Source organism: Dermochelys coriacea, chromosome 3 (genome assembly GCF_009764565.3).
Source record: "Dermochelys coriacea isolate rDerCor1 chromosome 3, rDerCor1.pri.v4, whole genome shotgun sequence".
Lineage (NCBI taxonomy): Eukaryota > Metazoa > Chordata > Testudines > Dermochelyidae > Dermochelys > Dermochelys coriacea.
The window spans coordinates 42,512,771-42,531,721 of NC_050070.1; the positions used below are offsets into that span (position 1 = coordinate 42,512,771).

At 39.0% G+C, this 18,951-nt stretch overlaps 1 protein-coding gene across 1 annotated transcript in view; it reads right to left on the reverse strand.

Moving 5' to 3' along the window:
• Nucleotides 1-18,951, reverse strand: part of CSMD1 (CUB and Sushi multiple domains 1) — a 2,060,919-nt gene that overhangs the window by 226,118 nt on the left and 1,815,850 nt on the right. The window contains 1 exon segment of the mRNA XM_038396611.2: nucleotides 2,639-2,827. Coding sequence (XP_038252539.2) covers nucleotides 2,639-2,827 — 189 coding nt within the window.

Sequence of the window (18,951 nt, forward strand, 5' to 3'; positions counted from 1 at the left end):
ATGACTTCAATGACAATATAAATTAAATAAGAACAGAATCACTATTTTGCTGGGTAAAAGATGAGCAACTTCAAATCTAAAAAGTGTTTTTGTTTTGAGGCAAGACTTGAATAGGGGAAGGTCAACATCTATGGATTAATTCATTCAGAGATTAAGGAGATGGACAGTGCAAATGACTGTATAACATAGCATCTAATCACTAAACCCCCACCATTACTCCTGGACCTAGAACTGTGGAGCAGCAGTGATCCACCCATCCACTCACATGGGTACTAGGATCCATGCAACACTGACCTGCCCCAAGACCTGGGGGCTTGGGGAAGAAAGATATTTCAGGGAGGAAAGATATGGCATTGGGAAGAAAGATATTCCAGCTAGCCTTAGGTGCAAAAGAAAGCAAAGATGGCCAGAAGAAGTACAAGGAACAGTCTTAGCAGGTTCTACTGCAGAAACTGGTGGGCACTGGTGATGTCATCAGGTTGCTTTCTACAGTTTTGAATCTGGGAATTCTATTCCCTGTGTTCACTATATGTTTGCATCCTTCCTCACTCTATCTACACTTCAGCCTTCCCCCACCTGCCTTTAATATGTTCCTCCTTGTTTCCCTCTCCTGTCCAGTCCCTCTCTCAATACCCCCTTTCAATCTCCCCTTCTCCCTTCTTTTTTCTCTACTAGCTAATATCCTCTTCTTCCTAAACAAAACCCCATCTAAATTTAAAAGTAAAATAAAAATGTGGCATTAACATGATGTTTCCCACCATCACATTGATCATTTTCTTTATATGCTTTAATCCTTTTCTCTACTCCTTTATTTGTCTTGTCTATTTAGACTGTAAGCTCTTTGGGGTAGGGACTGTCTACTATTCAATGTTTGTACAATAACTAGCACAATTGGGCCTCCTTTTCAGATACTTATTAGGAACCATTGTCATACAAATAATAAATAATGATAATGGTAAAAAATGTTGAATTTCATTCCTTTAGAAGTTTAAACACAATGTTATTTAATTTCCTGTTTCCATCTGGATATTTTGCATGTCAAAAAGGAGAAAATGTTGGTCATTTTAATTGCTTTGCATTTCTCCAGGCAATTCATTTACTAGTACTGGAATGGTATTTTAATTGTGTTGTTTCTTTGTAGTTCATTTGCATTCCATGAAAGGTACAATAATGTGCACTTCTCCTGTATGTTTAATTTGAGAATACCATATATTTTAGTAATTTGAGGTAATTCAGGCTAACTACTCTGGAATTTTTAGTTGCTGAGGTTTTCACAATATTGAGTTTAAATGTCAAAATAAGGGAATAGTATTAGCTTCTCATCCTAAATCAATCTCTCTCTCTCTCTCTCTGTCTCACATACCACATGTTAAGGTTTACAAAACAGTTGCAGTTCAGGCATGGGGGCACTACTCAGAAAAATATAAATAAATACATAAATTGAAAGCATCATTCACACAATGGTTAATTCACAATTTAGGAGTATAGGAATTGATATACTGGACCAGACCATTGGTCCATAGTTCACTTTTTTGTTTCTGATATTGGTCAGCATCAACTATCCCAGAGGAAAGTCCAAGAGATTTCAATAGGAAGTAACATAATCTATCCCCATAAAGAGTTTCCTTCTAACTCCCAATAATCAGAGATTGGGTTATGCCCTAAAGAATGATGATTTCTCTCTTTTCCAAACTCTTAATGGTCCATTCACCTAACTTCCTTAGGTCTCTCTGAAATTCCTCACACTCTTTTCCAGTCCTGCTTAACCTCAATAATTTTGGATCATCTGCAAATTTTGTTGTCTGACAGTTTGCTCACTTTTCCACATCAATAATATACTGAACACTGGTCCTATATGGAAGCTTGTGGAACCCACTGTAATCTTCTGCTATAATGAAAATTGACTGCTTATTTCTATTCTTTGTTTTCTGTATCTTACCCAGTTTCTTATTCATGACAATACTTTACTTCTCACACCATGACTAATTAGGGTTATCTACACAGGGACACTCAGGAAAATTAATGTGAACTAAAGGTGTGAATTTAAAGTGGATTTGTTAAACTAAATAAAGGCCACTTTAATTCAGAGTGTGTGTCCACACAGGGATTTAATGAATTCACTTTAAATTCACACCTTTATTTAATCTGGATTAATTTTCCTGTGTGTCACTGTGTATTCAAGTCCTTAGTTCCTTTTGTATAATCTTGTGTGGGGCTTTGTCAAAGGCCTTTTTGTGCTTTCATCTTTCAGATGAAAGTTCTACTGTGGAACAATTGCTAATGTTTATGAAGTACACATTCCACTGGGGCACTAAGGAAACAGGAGCAGAACTTCAAGAAAGGAACATAAGCTTCATTAAACAATTCAGCAACAGTTCTGAGGATCTCTTTCATGAGTGCCATTCATTCATGAAACTTCCCATAACTTCAGTGGCATCAATGTCAAGCCCTTAATGGGCATGTGAATTTGCTGCTAAGAGGGTTATAGAATTACAACTGATATTTTGACCAGAGTTGTCACTAGTGCAGCCTATGATAAAGATGTCACATTTTAGGACAAGTTAAAGTAAACGAATACAAATAAAAATAATAAGAGAGCAGCATGAGCTCTGACACTAAGATACCACCATAAAGTTACCTTCACATCTTGGGAAAAGGTAGTTCCAGTTCCTGTTGATCCCATGTTGGCAAGTGAGAACAGCGTGACCTATTAAAACATACCCAGGATAGCACTCAAATGATATTGATTGACCGACGCTGTAATCCGAGTTCACTATATATCCATTTAAAAAAGGAGGAGGATCTGGGCACTTTTGTAACTCATAAGCTGGAAGAAAACAGAAATAAATATTAAACTAAAATAGATTATCTAATATTTTCTGAGTTAGATTAAGACTAGATGCCTAGCATCTCCAACAATAAGGGGACTGACACAATGTTATCAATGAGGAAAGAATCATCCATTTGGATGTTCTGGGAGGAAAAAAATCTAGGAGTCAGGTAGGATGACTCTTTCCAAGGGAAAGGGACTAGAAGAAACAGTCCATTTGAGGAGTTTGGAAAGGATCCTCAAGGAACCTTGGAATGCTGGGCAAAATAATCAGTGCAGGGCTTGTGTGTTTAAGGTCCCCCAAGCTTTTTGGTGATTCTATCCCCTTTACGCCTTTGTACATGCCAAACATTTGTTCTGGAGTGACTGCATTAGGCATTTGCAGTTACCACATATTTAAAAGAAGGAAATTTCATAGGATGCCTTCTTACTATTTTGGCCCTTTTTAAAGAAAGTGTTATATTAAATCCTTTGCTTGGGCATAGGCTAGGTATGACCCAATAAGTATTTTGTAAGACTCCCTAACTCTAGCTTGTCGATGATTTACAGCAGATAATTACAGACTAGGATACTATATTAAACCTTTATTTGATTTGCATTTTATTTCTCTGCTACAAACATAGCCCACTTTCTGTGTTCTAATGAGCTGATTAATTGGTACTGTGACAATATTTTTACCATAATACACAAAGGCACAAAATTATATAATTTATTAGATTAAAGAGGCATATGAATAACTAGTTTAACAATTATTTAAAAATTAACAATATATGTGTACACATAATTTAAAAAGAGTATGAGCAAACTAAGATCTGTGTTACCACTAGAAGCAATCAAACTGAAGATATATGGCATTCCATGGCTTTACATAGCAAAAACCCTTAATAATATTAACAGAAAAATCTTAATCTCCATAGTCTGCTTTTCTAATATTATTTTCAAATATACTCTAAAATAATGTTACTTCAAAAATTAAACATTACAGAACTCACAAAATACATTGAACTTAGTCATATACAGGAAACAATATGCTTCACATTCACTGAGCAAAGGTACACAAACTTTCGTAAAAGAAGCACTGTGTATCAATACTATATGGCTTTAATTAGTATTATTTACAGAATTAACAAACATAGACTGATTTTTTTTAAAAAAAATTGAGTGTCTAGCATTTCCAATGAGATGAGGGTACTCAGCATCCATGAAATTCAGGCTACATATTGGTGTCCACATTTGAAAATGTTGGTCTGATTCTATTTCTCCTTGCAAAGGTAGCACATGAGACCACTGCCTCAGATATAATTCCATCACCCTAGAAATCTGGGACAAATTATTTGTTGTACAGGATATCACTGAAGGACCCACATAATTCTGCATAATTTCCTTTGAATATAATTTTGGACCTGGTGAACCTGTGACAGAATTTCCTCATGGCTATGCATGAAGCTTTAAAACCTTGATAATAACTTAAATGGTATTTTAAAATAATTATGAAGCTTTTAATGTGACTGTTGATTTAGAAACTTACTCCACATAAAAAGACACAAAAAAACTCTCAATAACTGATCACAGAACCTCCCTTCAAATATATATACCTAGAGAGAGACAGAATGACTTTCAAATGTATTCTCCTTTCAGCTGTCTCAAACAGAATCAAGAGGGTATTAGTACTCCTCAAACAAGTCTCACTTATTTAGAAAAAAAAATTCTAAGGTCCAGATCATCCGAGGTATTTAGACACCTAACTCCCACTGATTTTTTTTTTTGCCTCTGTCTTCATGAACAAGGTCAGCTCCCTGACTACTGCACTGTGCAGCACAGCATGGGGAGGAGGTGACCAGCCCTCTGTGGAGAAAGAAGTGGTTTGGAACTATTTAGAAAAACTGGACAAGCACAAGTCCATGGGGCTAGATGCGCTGCATCCGAGAGTGCTAAAGGAGTTGATGGATGTGATTGCAGAGCCATTGGCCATTATCTTTGAAAACTCATGGCGATCGGGGGAGGTCCTAGATGACTGGAAAAAGGCTAATGTAGTGCCCATCTTTTAAAAAGGGAAGAAGGAGGATCCTGGGAACTACAAGCCAGTCAGCCTCACCTCAGTCCCTGGAAAAATCATGGAGCAGATCCTCAAGGAATTAATTCTGAAGCACTTAGAGGAGAGGAAGGTGAGCAGGAACAGTCAACATGGATTCATCAAGGGCAAGTCATGCCTGACTATCTAATTGCCTTCTCTGACAAGATAATTGGCTTTTTGGATGAGGGGAAAGCAGTGGACATGTTATTCCTTGACTTTAGCAAAGCTTTTGACACAGTCTCCCACAGTATTCTTGCCAGCAAGTTAAAGAAGTATGGGCTGGATGAATGAACTATAAGGTGGATAGAAAGCTGGCTAGATCGTCGGGCTCAATGGGTAGCGATTAATGACTCCATGACTAATTGGCAGCCAGTATCAAGCAGAGTGGCCCAAGGGTCGGTCCTTGGGCTGGTTTTGTTCAATGTCTTCATTAATGATCTGGAGGATGGCGTGGATTGCACCCTCAACAAGTTTGAAGATGACACTAAACTGGGAGGAGACATAGATATGCTAGAGGGTAGGGATTGGATTCAGAGGGACCTAGACAAATTAGAGAATTGGGCCAAAAGAAATCTGATGAGGTTCAACAAGGACAAGTGCAGAGTCCTACACTTAGGGTGGAAGAATCCCATGCACCGCTACAGACTAGGGACCGAATGGCTAGGCAGCAGTTCTGCAGAAAAGGACCTATGGGTTACAGTGAACGAGAAGCTAGATATGAGTCAACAGTGTGCCCTTGTTGCCAAGAAGGTCATTGGCATTTTGGGCTGTATAAGCAGAGGCATTGCCAGCAGATCGAGGGATGTGATTGGTTCCCTCTATTCGACATTGGTGAGGCCTCATCTGGAGTACTGTGTCCAGTTTTGGGCCCCACACTACAAGAAGGATGTGAAAAAATTGAAAGCGTCTTGTGGAGAGCAACAAAAATGATTAGGGGACTGGAACACATGACTCATGAGGAAAGGCTGAGGGAACTGGATTGTTTAGTCTGTAGAAGAGAAGGAGAGGGGATTTAATAGCTGTTTACAGCTACCTGAAAGGGGGTTCCAAGGAGGATAGATCTAGACTGTTCTCAGTGGTAGCAAATGACAGAACAAGGAGTAATGGTCTCAAGTTACAGTGGGGGAGGTTTAGGTTGGATATTAGGAAAACCTTTTTCACCAAGAGGGTGGTGAAGCACTGGAATGCGTTACCTAGGGAGGTGGTGGAATCTCCTTCCTTTGAGGTTTTTAAGATCACGTTTGACAAAGCCCTGGCTGGGATGATTTGGTTGTGGATTGATCCTGCTTTGAGGGGGTTAGACTAGATGACCTCCTGAGGTCCCTTCCAACCCTGATATTCTATGATTCTATGATTTGTTTGATTTCAATAGGAGTTATGTGTAGGGTTGCCAATGCTCTAATGGCAAAAAAATGAACACCCTTGCCCCACTCCTGCCCCAAGGTCCCACCCCTTCTCCGAGGCCCCATCCCATATCCACTCCATCCCCCCTCCCTTCATCACTTGCTCTCCCCCACCATCACTCATTTTCACTGGATTGGGGCAACGGGTTGAGGTGCGGGGTCTGGGATGGGGCCAGAAATGAGGAGTTCAGGCTTTGGGCTGGGACAGGGGGTTGGGGCCAGGGACGAGGGGTTTGGGATGCAGGAGAGGAACCTGGGCTGGGGTTGAGGGGTTCGAATTGTGGGAGCAAGGTCAGGGCTGGGGTTGAGGTTGAAGTGAGGGAGGGGGTGCTGGCTCCGGCTGGGGAAGGGAATGAGGGATTTGGGATGCAAGAGGGGGCTCCGGTCTGGAACAGTGGTGCTGGAGGGTCTGTAGGCTCCCAGAGGGAGTTTGTGTGTGGGAGGGGACTCAGGGCTGGGGTTGGGGTGCAAGAGGGGTGCAGGATGCAGGCTCCAGGAGAGATTTTGGATGCAGGAAGGGACTCAGGGCTGGGATTGGGGTGCAGGAAAGGGTGTGGGCTCTGGGAGGGGGCTCAGGGCTGTGGTGCCAGGAGGGGATTTGGGGTGCAGGCTCCAGCCAGGTGGTGCTTACCTCAGGCCGCTCCCACTCGGTGGCACAGTAGGTCTAAGGCAGGCACCCTGCCTGCCCTGGCTCCACGTTGCCCCTGGAAGTGGCTGGGATGTCCGGCTCCTTGGCGCAGGGGCAGCCAGGCACCACCCTTTCAGGTCCCATTGGCTGCGGTTCCTGGCCAATGGGAGCTGCGGAGTCAGCACTCGGCAGCGCACCAAACTTCACTAATTGCCCCTGCACCTAGGAGCCACAGAGCCATGCCGGCCACTTCCGGGTGCTGCATGGAGCCAGGGCAGCCAGGATCCTGCTTTAGCCTTGCTGCACCTCCAACTAGTCCTTTAATGGCCCAATTAGCGGCACTGACCATAGCCGCCAGGGTCAAACACCAGACGCCTGGCAACCCTAGTTATGAGCCTAAATACCCTTGAGGATCTAGGCCAAACTGTCTAATAAGGCCTAATGACCCAGATTTTTCACTGGTTTAAATAAATATAGCTCCACAACAGAGCTTCATCAATTCAACGTAGCTTGAGGTTTAAAGTATCAATTTAAAGCAAGTATCAAATGAAAATCTGGCCAACTATAATACTACAAAGTGTGAACATAACACAAGGTCCATAATATTCTGTCTGAACATGTTTTCAGTTCAACACTTAACTCCCACTGTTATAGTAACAGAAGTAACTACTGTCATTTATAAAGGGGGCTCTTAGATAATCAGGACAAGCAGTTTTTAACTTTTTCTCTTGTGGGAAACACAAATGTTTGATTGGGGAAAAAAGTAACAACACTCTGGATTGCCAATGACATTTTCTGGATGCCCAACTATACAGTACCTCACTCACAGCAAGACTTCCATATTTTGAAGTGCCTTTTTTTTTAAACGATGGAGTATGTTAACACTCCTGATGGAGGCTTTCACAGCATGTAATTTGACACAAATTTGCAGATTCCTATAACGCTCTCTATATCATCCAATAAGAGATGTTGTAATTGCAGCACAGTTACCAATACAACTCAGATTTTGTGCAATACTTTATGTCGGATCATGCACTTGCATCCAGAGACCTTATATGGCAATGAAAAACATTACACTGGTATTGTACTAGTAAGAAATTTCAGACTTTGAAAAATTACTGATTGTTAAATAAACTGAATATAATACTGTGGTGGTTTATATTTGTTTGAGTGGCAACTTTTTCATGTTAGCTGCACCAATTATGTTTTATAGTGACTGCACCTATTAGAGCAGCAAACACGTAATGGTAACAATTGTTTACACTATAATGTAATTATCTACATTGTAATCATTATAGTCACATGTTCATCAAAAATGTTGTGAGATTTGCACATTCCAGAAAGCAAAAGAGATATTGTTTTTAATTTATCAAACTATGTAAGTCACCAGGGCCCGAGGAAATACATCCTAGAATACTGAAAGAGCTGTCTGAGGAGAGATCTGAGCCATTAGTGATGATCTTCAAAGAGTCATGGAAGACGGGAGAGATTCCAGAGGACTGGAAAAGGGCAAATATAGTGCCAATGTACAAGAAGGGGAATAAGGACAACCTGGGGAATTACAGACCAGTCATCTTAACTCAGGCATCTAATAGCTTTCTTTAACAGGGTAAAAAGCCTTGGAGCTGGTAGTGGGGGAAAGCAGTAGATGTGGTATTTCTTCACTTTAATAACACTTTTGATAACATAACATCACATCACATAACATCACATAACCTTCTCATAAACAAAGTAGGGAAATACAACCTAGATGGAGCTCCTGTAGGGTGGGTACATAACTGGTTGGAAAACCATTCCTAGATAGTAGTTATCACTGGTTCAAAGTCATGATGGAAGGGCATAATAAGTGGGGTCCCGCAACAATCAGTTCTGAGTCCCTTTCTGTATAATATCTTCATTAATGATTTAGATAATGACAGAGAAAGTACACTTATAAAGTTTGTGGATGTACTTTGGAGGGTAGGATTAAAGTTCAAAATGATCTGGAGAAATGATCTGAAGTAAATAGGAGGAAATTCAATAAAGACAAATACAACTTTCTCCACTTAGGAAAGAACAATTAGTTGCAGACATACTAAATGGGAAATGACTGCCTAGAAAGGACTACTGCAGAAAGGGATCTGGGGGTTATAGTGGATCAAAAGCTAAATATGAGTGAATGGTGTAACACTGTTGCAAAAGAAAAGCAAACAGCATTCTGGGATGCATTAGCAAGAGTGTTGTAAGCAAGACACAAGAAGTAATTCTTCTGCTCTACTCCACTCTGATTAGGCCTCAACTGGAGTATTGTGTCCACTTTTGGGAGCCACATTTCAGGAAAGATGTGGACAAATTGGAGAAAGTTCAGAGAAGAACAACAAAATAAATTAAAGGTCTAAAAATGTGACCTTTGAGGGAAGGTTGAAAAAAACTGAGTTTGTTTAGTCTGAAGAAAAGAAGACTGAAGGAGGACATGATAACAGTTTTCAAGAACAGAAAAGTTTTTACAAGAAGGAGGGGGAAAATATTTCTCGTTAACCTCTGCGAATAGGGCAAGAAGCAATGAGCTTAAATTGCAGCAATGGAGTTGAGGTTGGACATTGGGAAAAACTTCCTAACTGTTAATGTAATTAAGCTGTGGAATAAATTGTCTAGGGAAGTTGTGAAATCTCCATCATTGGAGATTTTTAACAGCAAGTTAGACAAACACCTGTCAGGGATGGTCTAGATAATACTAAGTCCTGTCCTTAGTGCAAGGGGCAGGACTTGAAGACCTCTTGAGTTCCCTTCCAGTCGTACAATTCCATGTTTCTTTGATTCCATATAATGGTAAAATCTTTTAGAAAAGAATAAATAATGAATATACCAAGAGCACCAGTAGAGAAGCTCCTTTTAGATATACCTCTTTATAAAAAATATCATTAATGATATCTAATATTTAATATGGGGTTTATATCTTCAAAGCACTATAACAACATTAGCCAATTAAACAAATTTAAAAATCTAATGTAGTTAATATATGCAGAGACAGGTTTCATAAATTGCGATACAAAGATATATTTCAAATAACATTTTTTATATTATAGATGGTGTTTCTTCACCATATTTGTAAGTTAAGAAATAGTTCAATGTGGGGAAAAGGATAACAATTTTGCTAAAATGGAACATAGGATCAGTCAGACCCACAACATCTATGTATTCTGGATAAGGTAATAATACCTTCCTGTCTTTGATTACAGAGATTCAGAATGCCCTCCCCTTTCACAAAACATCGAATTTACAATTAGATAATACAGCTGTCAAAATATAAGCTCAAAGGGTGATTATCCAAGCATATTTTACATTAACACTTGCCATAAAGCTTAAACTGTTAAAAATACAATAATAAAGGTGAAGTACCCATTCTTGAATGTTTTTCCCCCCCAAAGCTAGTCATTCTTTGGAGGACTTGAAGACATATACATGTTTAACTTACTGTAGTTAATACTGACACCAACTAATCAAGAAAGTGATTTAAGCATGTGTTTAAGTCTTGCCCAACATCACACGGGAAGGCTATGGACAGTTAGGAATAGAACCCAGCTCTCCTGCTTCCCAGTTTAGTAGCTAAAACACAGGAAGACATTATTTCCCTTTTGCAATGTCTCTGGGGAGTATAGTGAGGCCCAGCACAGAATCTAGATTTCAGAGTAGCAGCCATGTTAGTCTGTATTCGCAAAAAGAAAAGGAGTACTTGTGGCACCTTAGAGACTAATAAATTTATTTGAGCATAAGCTTTCGTGAGCTACAACTCACTTCATCGAATGCAGTCAGTGGAAAATACTGAATGCATCCAATGAAGTGAGCTGTAGCTCATGAAAGCTTATACTCAAATAAATTTGTTAGTCTCTAAGATGCCACAAGTACGCCTTTTCTTTTTGAGAATCTAGACTGAGGTTCTTAAGTGAGTGTTGGATCATGAGCTGTGTAACAGCAAAGTAAGACAATACATTCCCATCAGTTCTTTTCCTTTAAGACACCTCTGCAAATCTTTCCAGAGATGAAGGGAGATTTGAGCAATTTTGAATCTTTCATGGTTTCTGGAAATTAGAATGCCCATTGTTATTTTCTGCTAGATAGAGCCCATCATTTTCAGTGTGGTCAAACAATATTATGTATGTAGGTGAGTGTGTTTGAGAAAGAGGGAGCATACATTAGGTACATCTTTTGTGGCCGTCTCCTGCAGCACTTTTGATCCCCAGGAGTAACAAGATGAGATCCCCACCCCATCTTTGGCTTCTTTATACCGTACAAATGGACTTTCCCAGACCTAAAAAAAGTTCTGTGTAAACTCAAAAGCTTGTCTCTCTCACTAACAGAAGTTGGCCCAATAAAAGAAATTACCTCTCCCACCTTGTCTCTCTTTAGATCCCTGACACTCTCTTCTCCACCTCTAGATTGTGGCTTACCCTCCAGCAACTATTCAGATCTCAGAATCCTTAATACTACGGTAGTGGGGTTTTGCTTGAATACTTTAAAAAACAAACTCTTCTTAAATTGTATTATGAAAAGGCATCTAAATTCATAAATCTCTCCTCACCAATCTTCCCCCTCTCCCTTTTTGCATTTCTGTAGTTAGAAATGGCACTTTCTTTCATTCAGGGAGAGGGAGGACACTTTGCTCTTACCCCAAGTGCTTTTATTGCATGGCCAAATGTAATCAAGAGTACATTTGTGAGTTAGGAGTATCTGAAATTCCTCAGTTTAAATAAATATGCTAATTGCCCCTTGCAGCCACCTCTTTAATATACAGTACATATTCTCACGGACATTCCAATTAGTTGGTAAATGCCTTTATTGTCATAGACTCTTCATTTGCCTGTCTTTCTTGTCCTTTTTGTAAGGGTATATCAATTTCATTTCATTCTGTCAGAAAGGTCATATTTTTAATTTATATAACTTTCTGCCGGTGATACTATATTAGGGCAGCCATATCAACCAATAACGTTTTTGACCTCTGTAAAGACTTATAAATCAATGACATGGTTTATAAATCAGATCTACAATTTAACTTAAAAGTCACTAGTTTGAGAAAAATGAGCCACATAATTCATAGACAGTTTCATGATTTATTAATTAGGCATATAATTTATAAATCACATATTGGTGCTCAGCAATCCAATTCTTGACTTATAAATCAGTATTACAGGGTCTTTAGGTGAAAACCATTCACACAATGGAGCTGGGGACATCACCTATTATTAAAGTGGCCTAACACTTTCCGTTATAGGATGGCTTTTTTCAGTTGCTTATAAGGTTGCCAAACTTTAAACATTCAGTATGAAAGCTTCCATGCCAAGTGTGTTCCTCAAGCCTTTTTTTTTTTTTTTTTGGTATAAATAGTTCAGCCATTTCCAAGAATGAAGTTAAGGAAAAATAATTTTTTTGCTCATATTAAAAAAATATTATAAGCATTACGCTGAAAAGTTGCAATATCCCTATGCGTTACAGCAGGGACTTGAAATTTGGCAGAGGAATTGCTCTGATGTTAGGCATGTGCATTGTACTGGCCGTATAAAAGTTCACCCACATTTGGTCACAGTATAAGCTCCTGAAAAATCTTAGCTTTCACATGTTCAGTAGAAGTTTGTTATAGACTGGCATCTAAATTCTCGGAGGATTCCATCTATACTAAGCATGATCAACCCCCTCATATCTCCTATGTGACAACCAGACCACACATGTGCCGTCCTCACAAAAGACTTTTGCAAAACACGCTGTAAACCCTTGCATCAGAAACAGTCAGGTTTCTTGCCTTTAATTTCACCTTCCAAACTGTATGAAATAGTTTGAATTTGTTTTCCTAAAGAATCAGATAATCAATATTAATATATTTTTTTCTTAACAAGTATTTAACCCTGGAGTAGGCCTTATTATTTGGTTAATGTCCAGCAGGCAGTCAGGACCCCCGCTCTCTTAATAAGTGTCCAGGATGCAGGACACCCTCAGTCCCTGATCCACAGGACACTTCAGGACAGCTGACTGGGAAGGACTCTGACTTTAAAAGGACATCCTGTGAGATCCTGTATGGGAGAGAAGAATTGCTCCCTCTTCCAAGACGAAGGGCTGTTGAGATTTGGGAAAGCGCTATCCCCATTTCCACTCCAAAGATCATGATAAAGAGTCATAGAAAAGGGGATGATCCATTCTTAAAGGGCCACTCATCCCTGAGAGGTACCATGCATAGGCCACTCATCCCTGAGAGATACCATGCATAGGCATTACTCCCTCCAAACAGAAGCAAGGTGGGGGGGCACGGTGATTGTTACTGGTGTTATTTCTGTATGCTGTTTCTTAAAAAAAAAAAGATACAATATTTGCTATGCATTAAAAGCTTTACATAGTATGTTTGGTATAGAAACTGTCTGATTACATCCATCTCTATCTGCCCCCCCATCTTGCCTCACATATTTGCCTGAATGAGAACTGTTGTGTTAATCATAGAATTATAGACTTTAAGGTCAGAATGGACCATTATGATTGTCTAGTCTGACATCCTGCACAACGCAGGCCACAGAATCTCACTCACCCACTCCTGTAACAAACCCCTAACCTATGTCTGAGCTATTGAAGTCCTCAAATTGTGGTTTAAAGACTTCAAAGTGCAGAGGATCCTCCAGCAAGTGACCCGTGTCCTGTGCTGCAGAAGAAGGCGAAAAAACCCTACGGCCTTTGCCAATTTGCCCTGGAGGAAAACTCCTCCTGACCTCAAATATGGATATCAGCTAAACCCTGAGCATGTGGGCAAGACTCACAAGCCAGACACCCAGGAAAGAATTCTCTGTTGTAACTCAGATCCCATCCCATCTAACATCCCCTCACAGGCCATTGAGTATATCTACCGTTAATAGTTGAAGATCAATTAATTGCCAAAATTAGTCTATCCCATCATATCATCCCCTCCATAAATTTATCAAGCTTAATCTTGAAGCCAGATATGTCTTTTGCCCCCACTGCTTCCCTTGGAAGGCTGTTCCAGAACTTCACTCCTCTTTGTCTTTGTCTAATTTCAAGGCTAAACTTCCTGATGGCCAGTTTATATCCATTTGTTCTTGTGTCCACATTGGTACTGAGCTTAAATAATTCTTCTGCCTCCATGGTATTTATCCCTCTGATATATTTATAGATAGCAATCATATCTCCTCTCAGCCTTCTTTTGGTTAGGCTAAACAAGCCAAGCTCTTTGAGTCTCCTTTCCTAAGACAGGTTTTCCATTCCTCGGATCATCCTAGTAGCACTTCTCTGTACTTGTTCCAGTTTGAATTCATCCTTCTGAAACATGGGAGACGAGAAATGCACACAATATTCCAGATGAGGTCTCACCAGTTCCTTGTATAACAGTACTAACATCTCCTTATCTCTACTGGAAATACCTTTCCTGATGGGTTGTATATTTCTAGGTGGATGAGTTCCTAGTATTTTGTTTGTTTGTTCCTGTTATTTGATTCCCCCAACTATATTTTTTAAAATCATATGTTTATATTAATACACATAAAATGTTATTTCTCCTTAACGACCTCTATGTTGCACTGCTGTTTTAGGAACATAGCTGATGAAAATACAATCGTAAGTACACCAAGTTATTTTCAAACAGAGTTCTGAAAAGGCTAACGTTACTATTTATTCTTGGCATTTATTAGTTGATCATTCCATTTTGAGATAATATAATACACAATTAAATTTTGCAGCTTAAACAAAAAGTGTGGCTGTAATTATAGGTCCTAATTTTTTTTATCACATTCAGATAGTGACTATCTGTATTTTATCATCTGTAAAACACAACATAGTTGAAATATCTCCTTTTCCATGACAGTCTGAATATTTAAGGGATTTTATTTATTATTATTAATAATTATTATCACTCTGTTGACAAAAATGTTAAGCTAGAGATCTATCTAGAGACAATATATATAATTCTATTGATATTATCTGTATCATACACCACTAACAACTCATTTTTCCTACAGTTCATGGAAAGATAATTCTGTGAATTGGTGAAATGGAATTAAAAAAAATCTCAACTGTGTCATATGTGTCACATATACCTTGTGTTTGTTCATTTAAATTTTACTCCTGTGTCTGTCTAAGGTTCAGGAAATTCTCTTTAATTATGAGCAGAACTGATAGCAATAGTTAAGGTTGCCTAGGTTTCTCCCCCTGCATGCCAGGAGCTCTGTATGCCCTCCATATCTCAAGCTTGGGTTCCCTATTCTCTTTCCATGCCAGGGCCTCTGTGAGCTCCTCCATGCCCCTTTATGCTCACTTTCCCTCCCCTGTCTCAACTTCTACCCCATAATAGGGTCACCCATTCTTAACCTACAAAAGATTCTGTGTGACCCCTTCCTTCCCTCAAAGCTAGAAGCTCTGTGTGACCACTCCCCGACCAGTCTCCTCTATAACAAGAACCCCATTCTCCCTCCCATGCCAGGAGCTGTGTGTGCATTCCCCCTTCCTCATTCCCATTCCACTCACCATTTCTACTCTCCTTTCTTTTCTTTCTCTTTCATAGAATCATAGAATAGAATCATAGAATATCAGGGTTGGAAGGGACCTCAGGAGGTTACCTAGTCCAACCTTCTGCTCAAAGCAGGACCAATCCCCAACTAAATCATCCCAGGAAGGGCTTTGTCAAGCCTGACATTAAAAACTTCTAAGGAAATAGTATGTCCAATATTTTTAAATTCTACTTAGAGGCTGGGAAGAGCTAAAAAAAGGAGTATTGTTATGCTGGAGTGTGTTATTGTCTGCCATCAACTAGTTTTCTGATCACTAGTAAATTACAGAAATGCTACCCAGATGCCAGGGGCTCAGAACGTCACCCATTTCTCCCCTCCAGTTTTCCCCATTTTCAGCCACATCCGTAGGGTTTTCCTACTGATGCTTTGAACATTCCCTGAAATTTTGTGACTGACTCCCTGTTACATCCGAACAGCTATAAAAGAAATATCATCAAGTTGAGTGTAAGGGCCTCACAAAGTCAGCCAATTAAACCTTTCTTTATATCACTTGAAACCCACAGGAAACAATGTTTCACAGCACAAATAGCTTTCACACATCAGAAAGATTTTTTTTAATATTAAAAATTGTATTCACAGAACATTTTCAAGAGTAACTATGGTTGTCCTTTTCTGACTTTATTGTAAATAAATTACAAATACTTTAGAAGCCAATTCAATTTTTGTTCTGTCAGTTCCTCACTGACTACATTGTCTTGTTTTCCTGTCTGAATTAGCAATTGACCAGAGAATTTTTGACAGGCCAATATACCATGTTTCACAAGTATAGTATTCAGTGGATGTGTCATTACACAAAGTAAAACTATTTCCCCATGTTTATTTCCCCCCCCCTACTGTTTCTCACATGTTCTTGTCAATTGCTGGAAATGACCCATCTTGATTATCACTACAAAAGATTTTTTTTCTCTCCTGCTGGTAATTGCTCACCTTAACTGATCACTCACATTACAGTGTGTATGGTAACACCCATTGTTTCATGTTCTCTGTATATATAAAATTGTCCTACTGTATTTTCCACTGCATGCCTCCGGTGAAATGGGCTGTAGCCCACAAAAGCTTATGCTCAAATAAATTTGTTAGTCTCTAAGGTGCCACAAGTACTCCTGTTCTTTTTTCAGGAATTAGTCACTCCATATTTTACATGCTATTTATAACAGTAAGAATGGTTGAATGGCAGGGTATCTAAATAAATAGCCTTTGTTAGGAAAGTTGCTGTGGTTTCCTTCTTTTTTTCATATCAGTGGAAATATATAAGTTCACGTTTAAAAATAGCTGTACATTTTGAGAAGAAAATAATTCCAAATTTTACTTTTTAGTTGTTACATTTAAGTATCCAAATCCCAGCTAATTTAACTAAATTTCGTTCCTGAGCCTCAATTCTCTAGTTTAATCTATTAGCCTTAATGCTACAGTAAGCCAATTTTTACTGAATTATTACTACTTCAGTGGATCATCTAATTTTTTTTCTAGATTCTTCATGTAGTCATTTACAAAGTGTTATTTCAAAAAGTCTCTAGTGAATAGAAGCAAGATTTCCTTTGACAGACCACTGATTTCATCTTCACAAAGAACATATAATCACTAGGAATTATCTTGCTCCTGTCTTGCCTGCTTTAAAAAATCCTTCTTATAGGACCTATACCTTGTCAGATTTTTAATGTTTTCTAATATGTTTCTTAATTAATTTTAGGACTAACTCTCTTCTACTCTCTCCAGTAGTTAAGGAGAGTCAAAACAGGAGTTGCACTCACAATTTCTTGTGTCAGGTATGATTCTACTTTACATCACAGAATCATAGATTCATAGCTTCCAAGACCAGAAGGAACCATTGTGATGAACTGACCTCTTGTATAGCACAGTCCATAGAACTTGCACAAAATAATTCCTAGAGCACATCTTTTAGAAAAACATCCAACCTTGATTTTAAAATTGTCAGTGATTGAGAATACACTACAACCCTTGGTAAATTGTTTCACCATTAAAAATGTACACCTCATTTCCTGTCAGAATTTTGCTATCTTCAAGTTCCAGCCATTGGATTGTGTTATACCTTTCTCTGCTACATTGAAGAGGTCCATTTTTAAAAGTTGTTCCCCATGCAGGTACTTATAGACTGTAATCAAGTCATCCATGAACCTTCTCTTCGTTAAGCTAAATCGATTGAGTCTATCACTATAAGGCATGCTTTCTCATCCTTGAAACATTTTTGTGGCTATTCTCTGAACCCTCTTCAATTGATCAACATCCTCTTTGAATTGTGGGCACCAGAACTGGACACAGTACTCCATCAGTGTTAGCACCAGTGCAAAATAGAGAAGAAAAATATCTTCTCTACTCTTATTTGAGATTCTCCTATTTATGCATCCTAGGATCACAATAGCTCTTTTTGGCCACAGCATCTTCCTGGGAACTCTTGTTCAGCTGATTACCCATGATGACCCCAAATATTTTTCACCTACAGGATGGAGTTCCCAACACTGTAAGCAAAATGTACAGTCTTTGCTCCTGGATGTACACATTTGCATTTAGCACTATTAAAACACATACTGTTTGCTTGCACCCAGTTTACCAAGCAACCTAGATCTCTCTGAATCAGTGATCTGTCCTCTTTATTAATTACCATTCCCAATTCAAAAAAACCCAGAACTTTTAGTAGATATGAGCTCTCACTGCAGCACCCTACTAATAAATCACAATGCAGTTGATAAAATGACCCAGCAATTTTGTTGTGTGAATTATATGGTATGTGGAATTTTGAGAGTCAACTTTAACAGATACAACTGGCAATATGTTGTGCAGTATTACAATATTACAATGTTTGTTAAGAAATCTCACTAACAGTCTTCCTTGTATTCTGCCAGAACTCTAAACAGGAGCAACAGGGTAGGCAGATGATGGTTTGTTTAAATGCCAACAAAGACAAAAAAAACCCCACTTTTTCCATTAGGGACATGAAAGAGAGAAAGCCACATCAACACTACAAGAAACCCCAAACCAAACCAAGACCACGTGCCCTACCTCCCCAAAGACACCACAGAGAAAAAAATCATAAAACAAGTTAGTTTATTTGCTCCTTTGGAGGGGATGCCAAAAACTTGACATTCTAGTCACAATGGTGTGTCTAGCAGAAGGTATCAAAGAGCCAGATAATGGCTTGAAGTTTGAGGTCTGAAGTATAACTGAGCTTATTTGGACTTAATACAGTTAAAGGAAAATGTGTTACAATCTGTAGGGAGAGAGACACTGGGATTACTCTAGCCAGAAGCTAGGACAGAGAGCTTTGGAGAAAATTCAGGAGCTATCCTGTAAGGGCTTGTACTGTGTTTATGTTATAGAATTTTTTAGTTTACTGCTTCTAAAATTGCCTGGAAAGAACATGAGTGTGATGTTGTGTGTCTTGAAACCAGACCTGGGAGCCCCCAGATAACTGCTGCATCCTGGTCTCTACCCAAGTTCTGCTAAAACCTGGTGGGCCAAGAAAC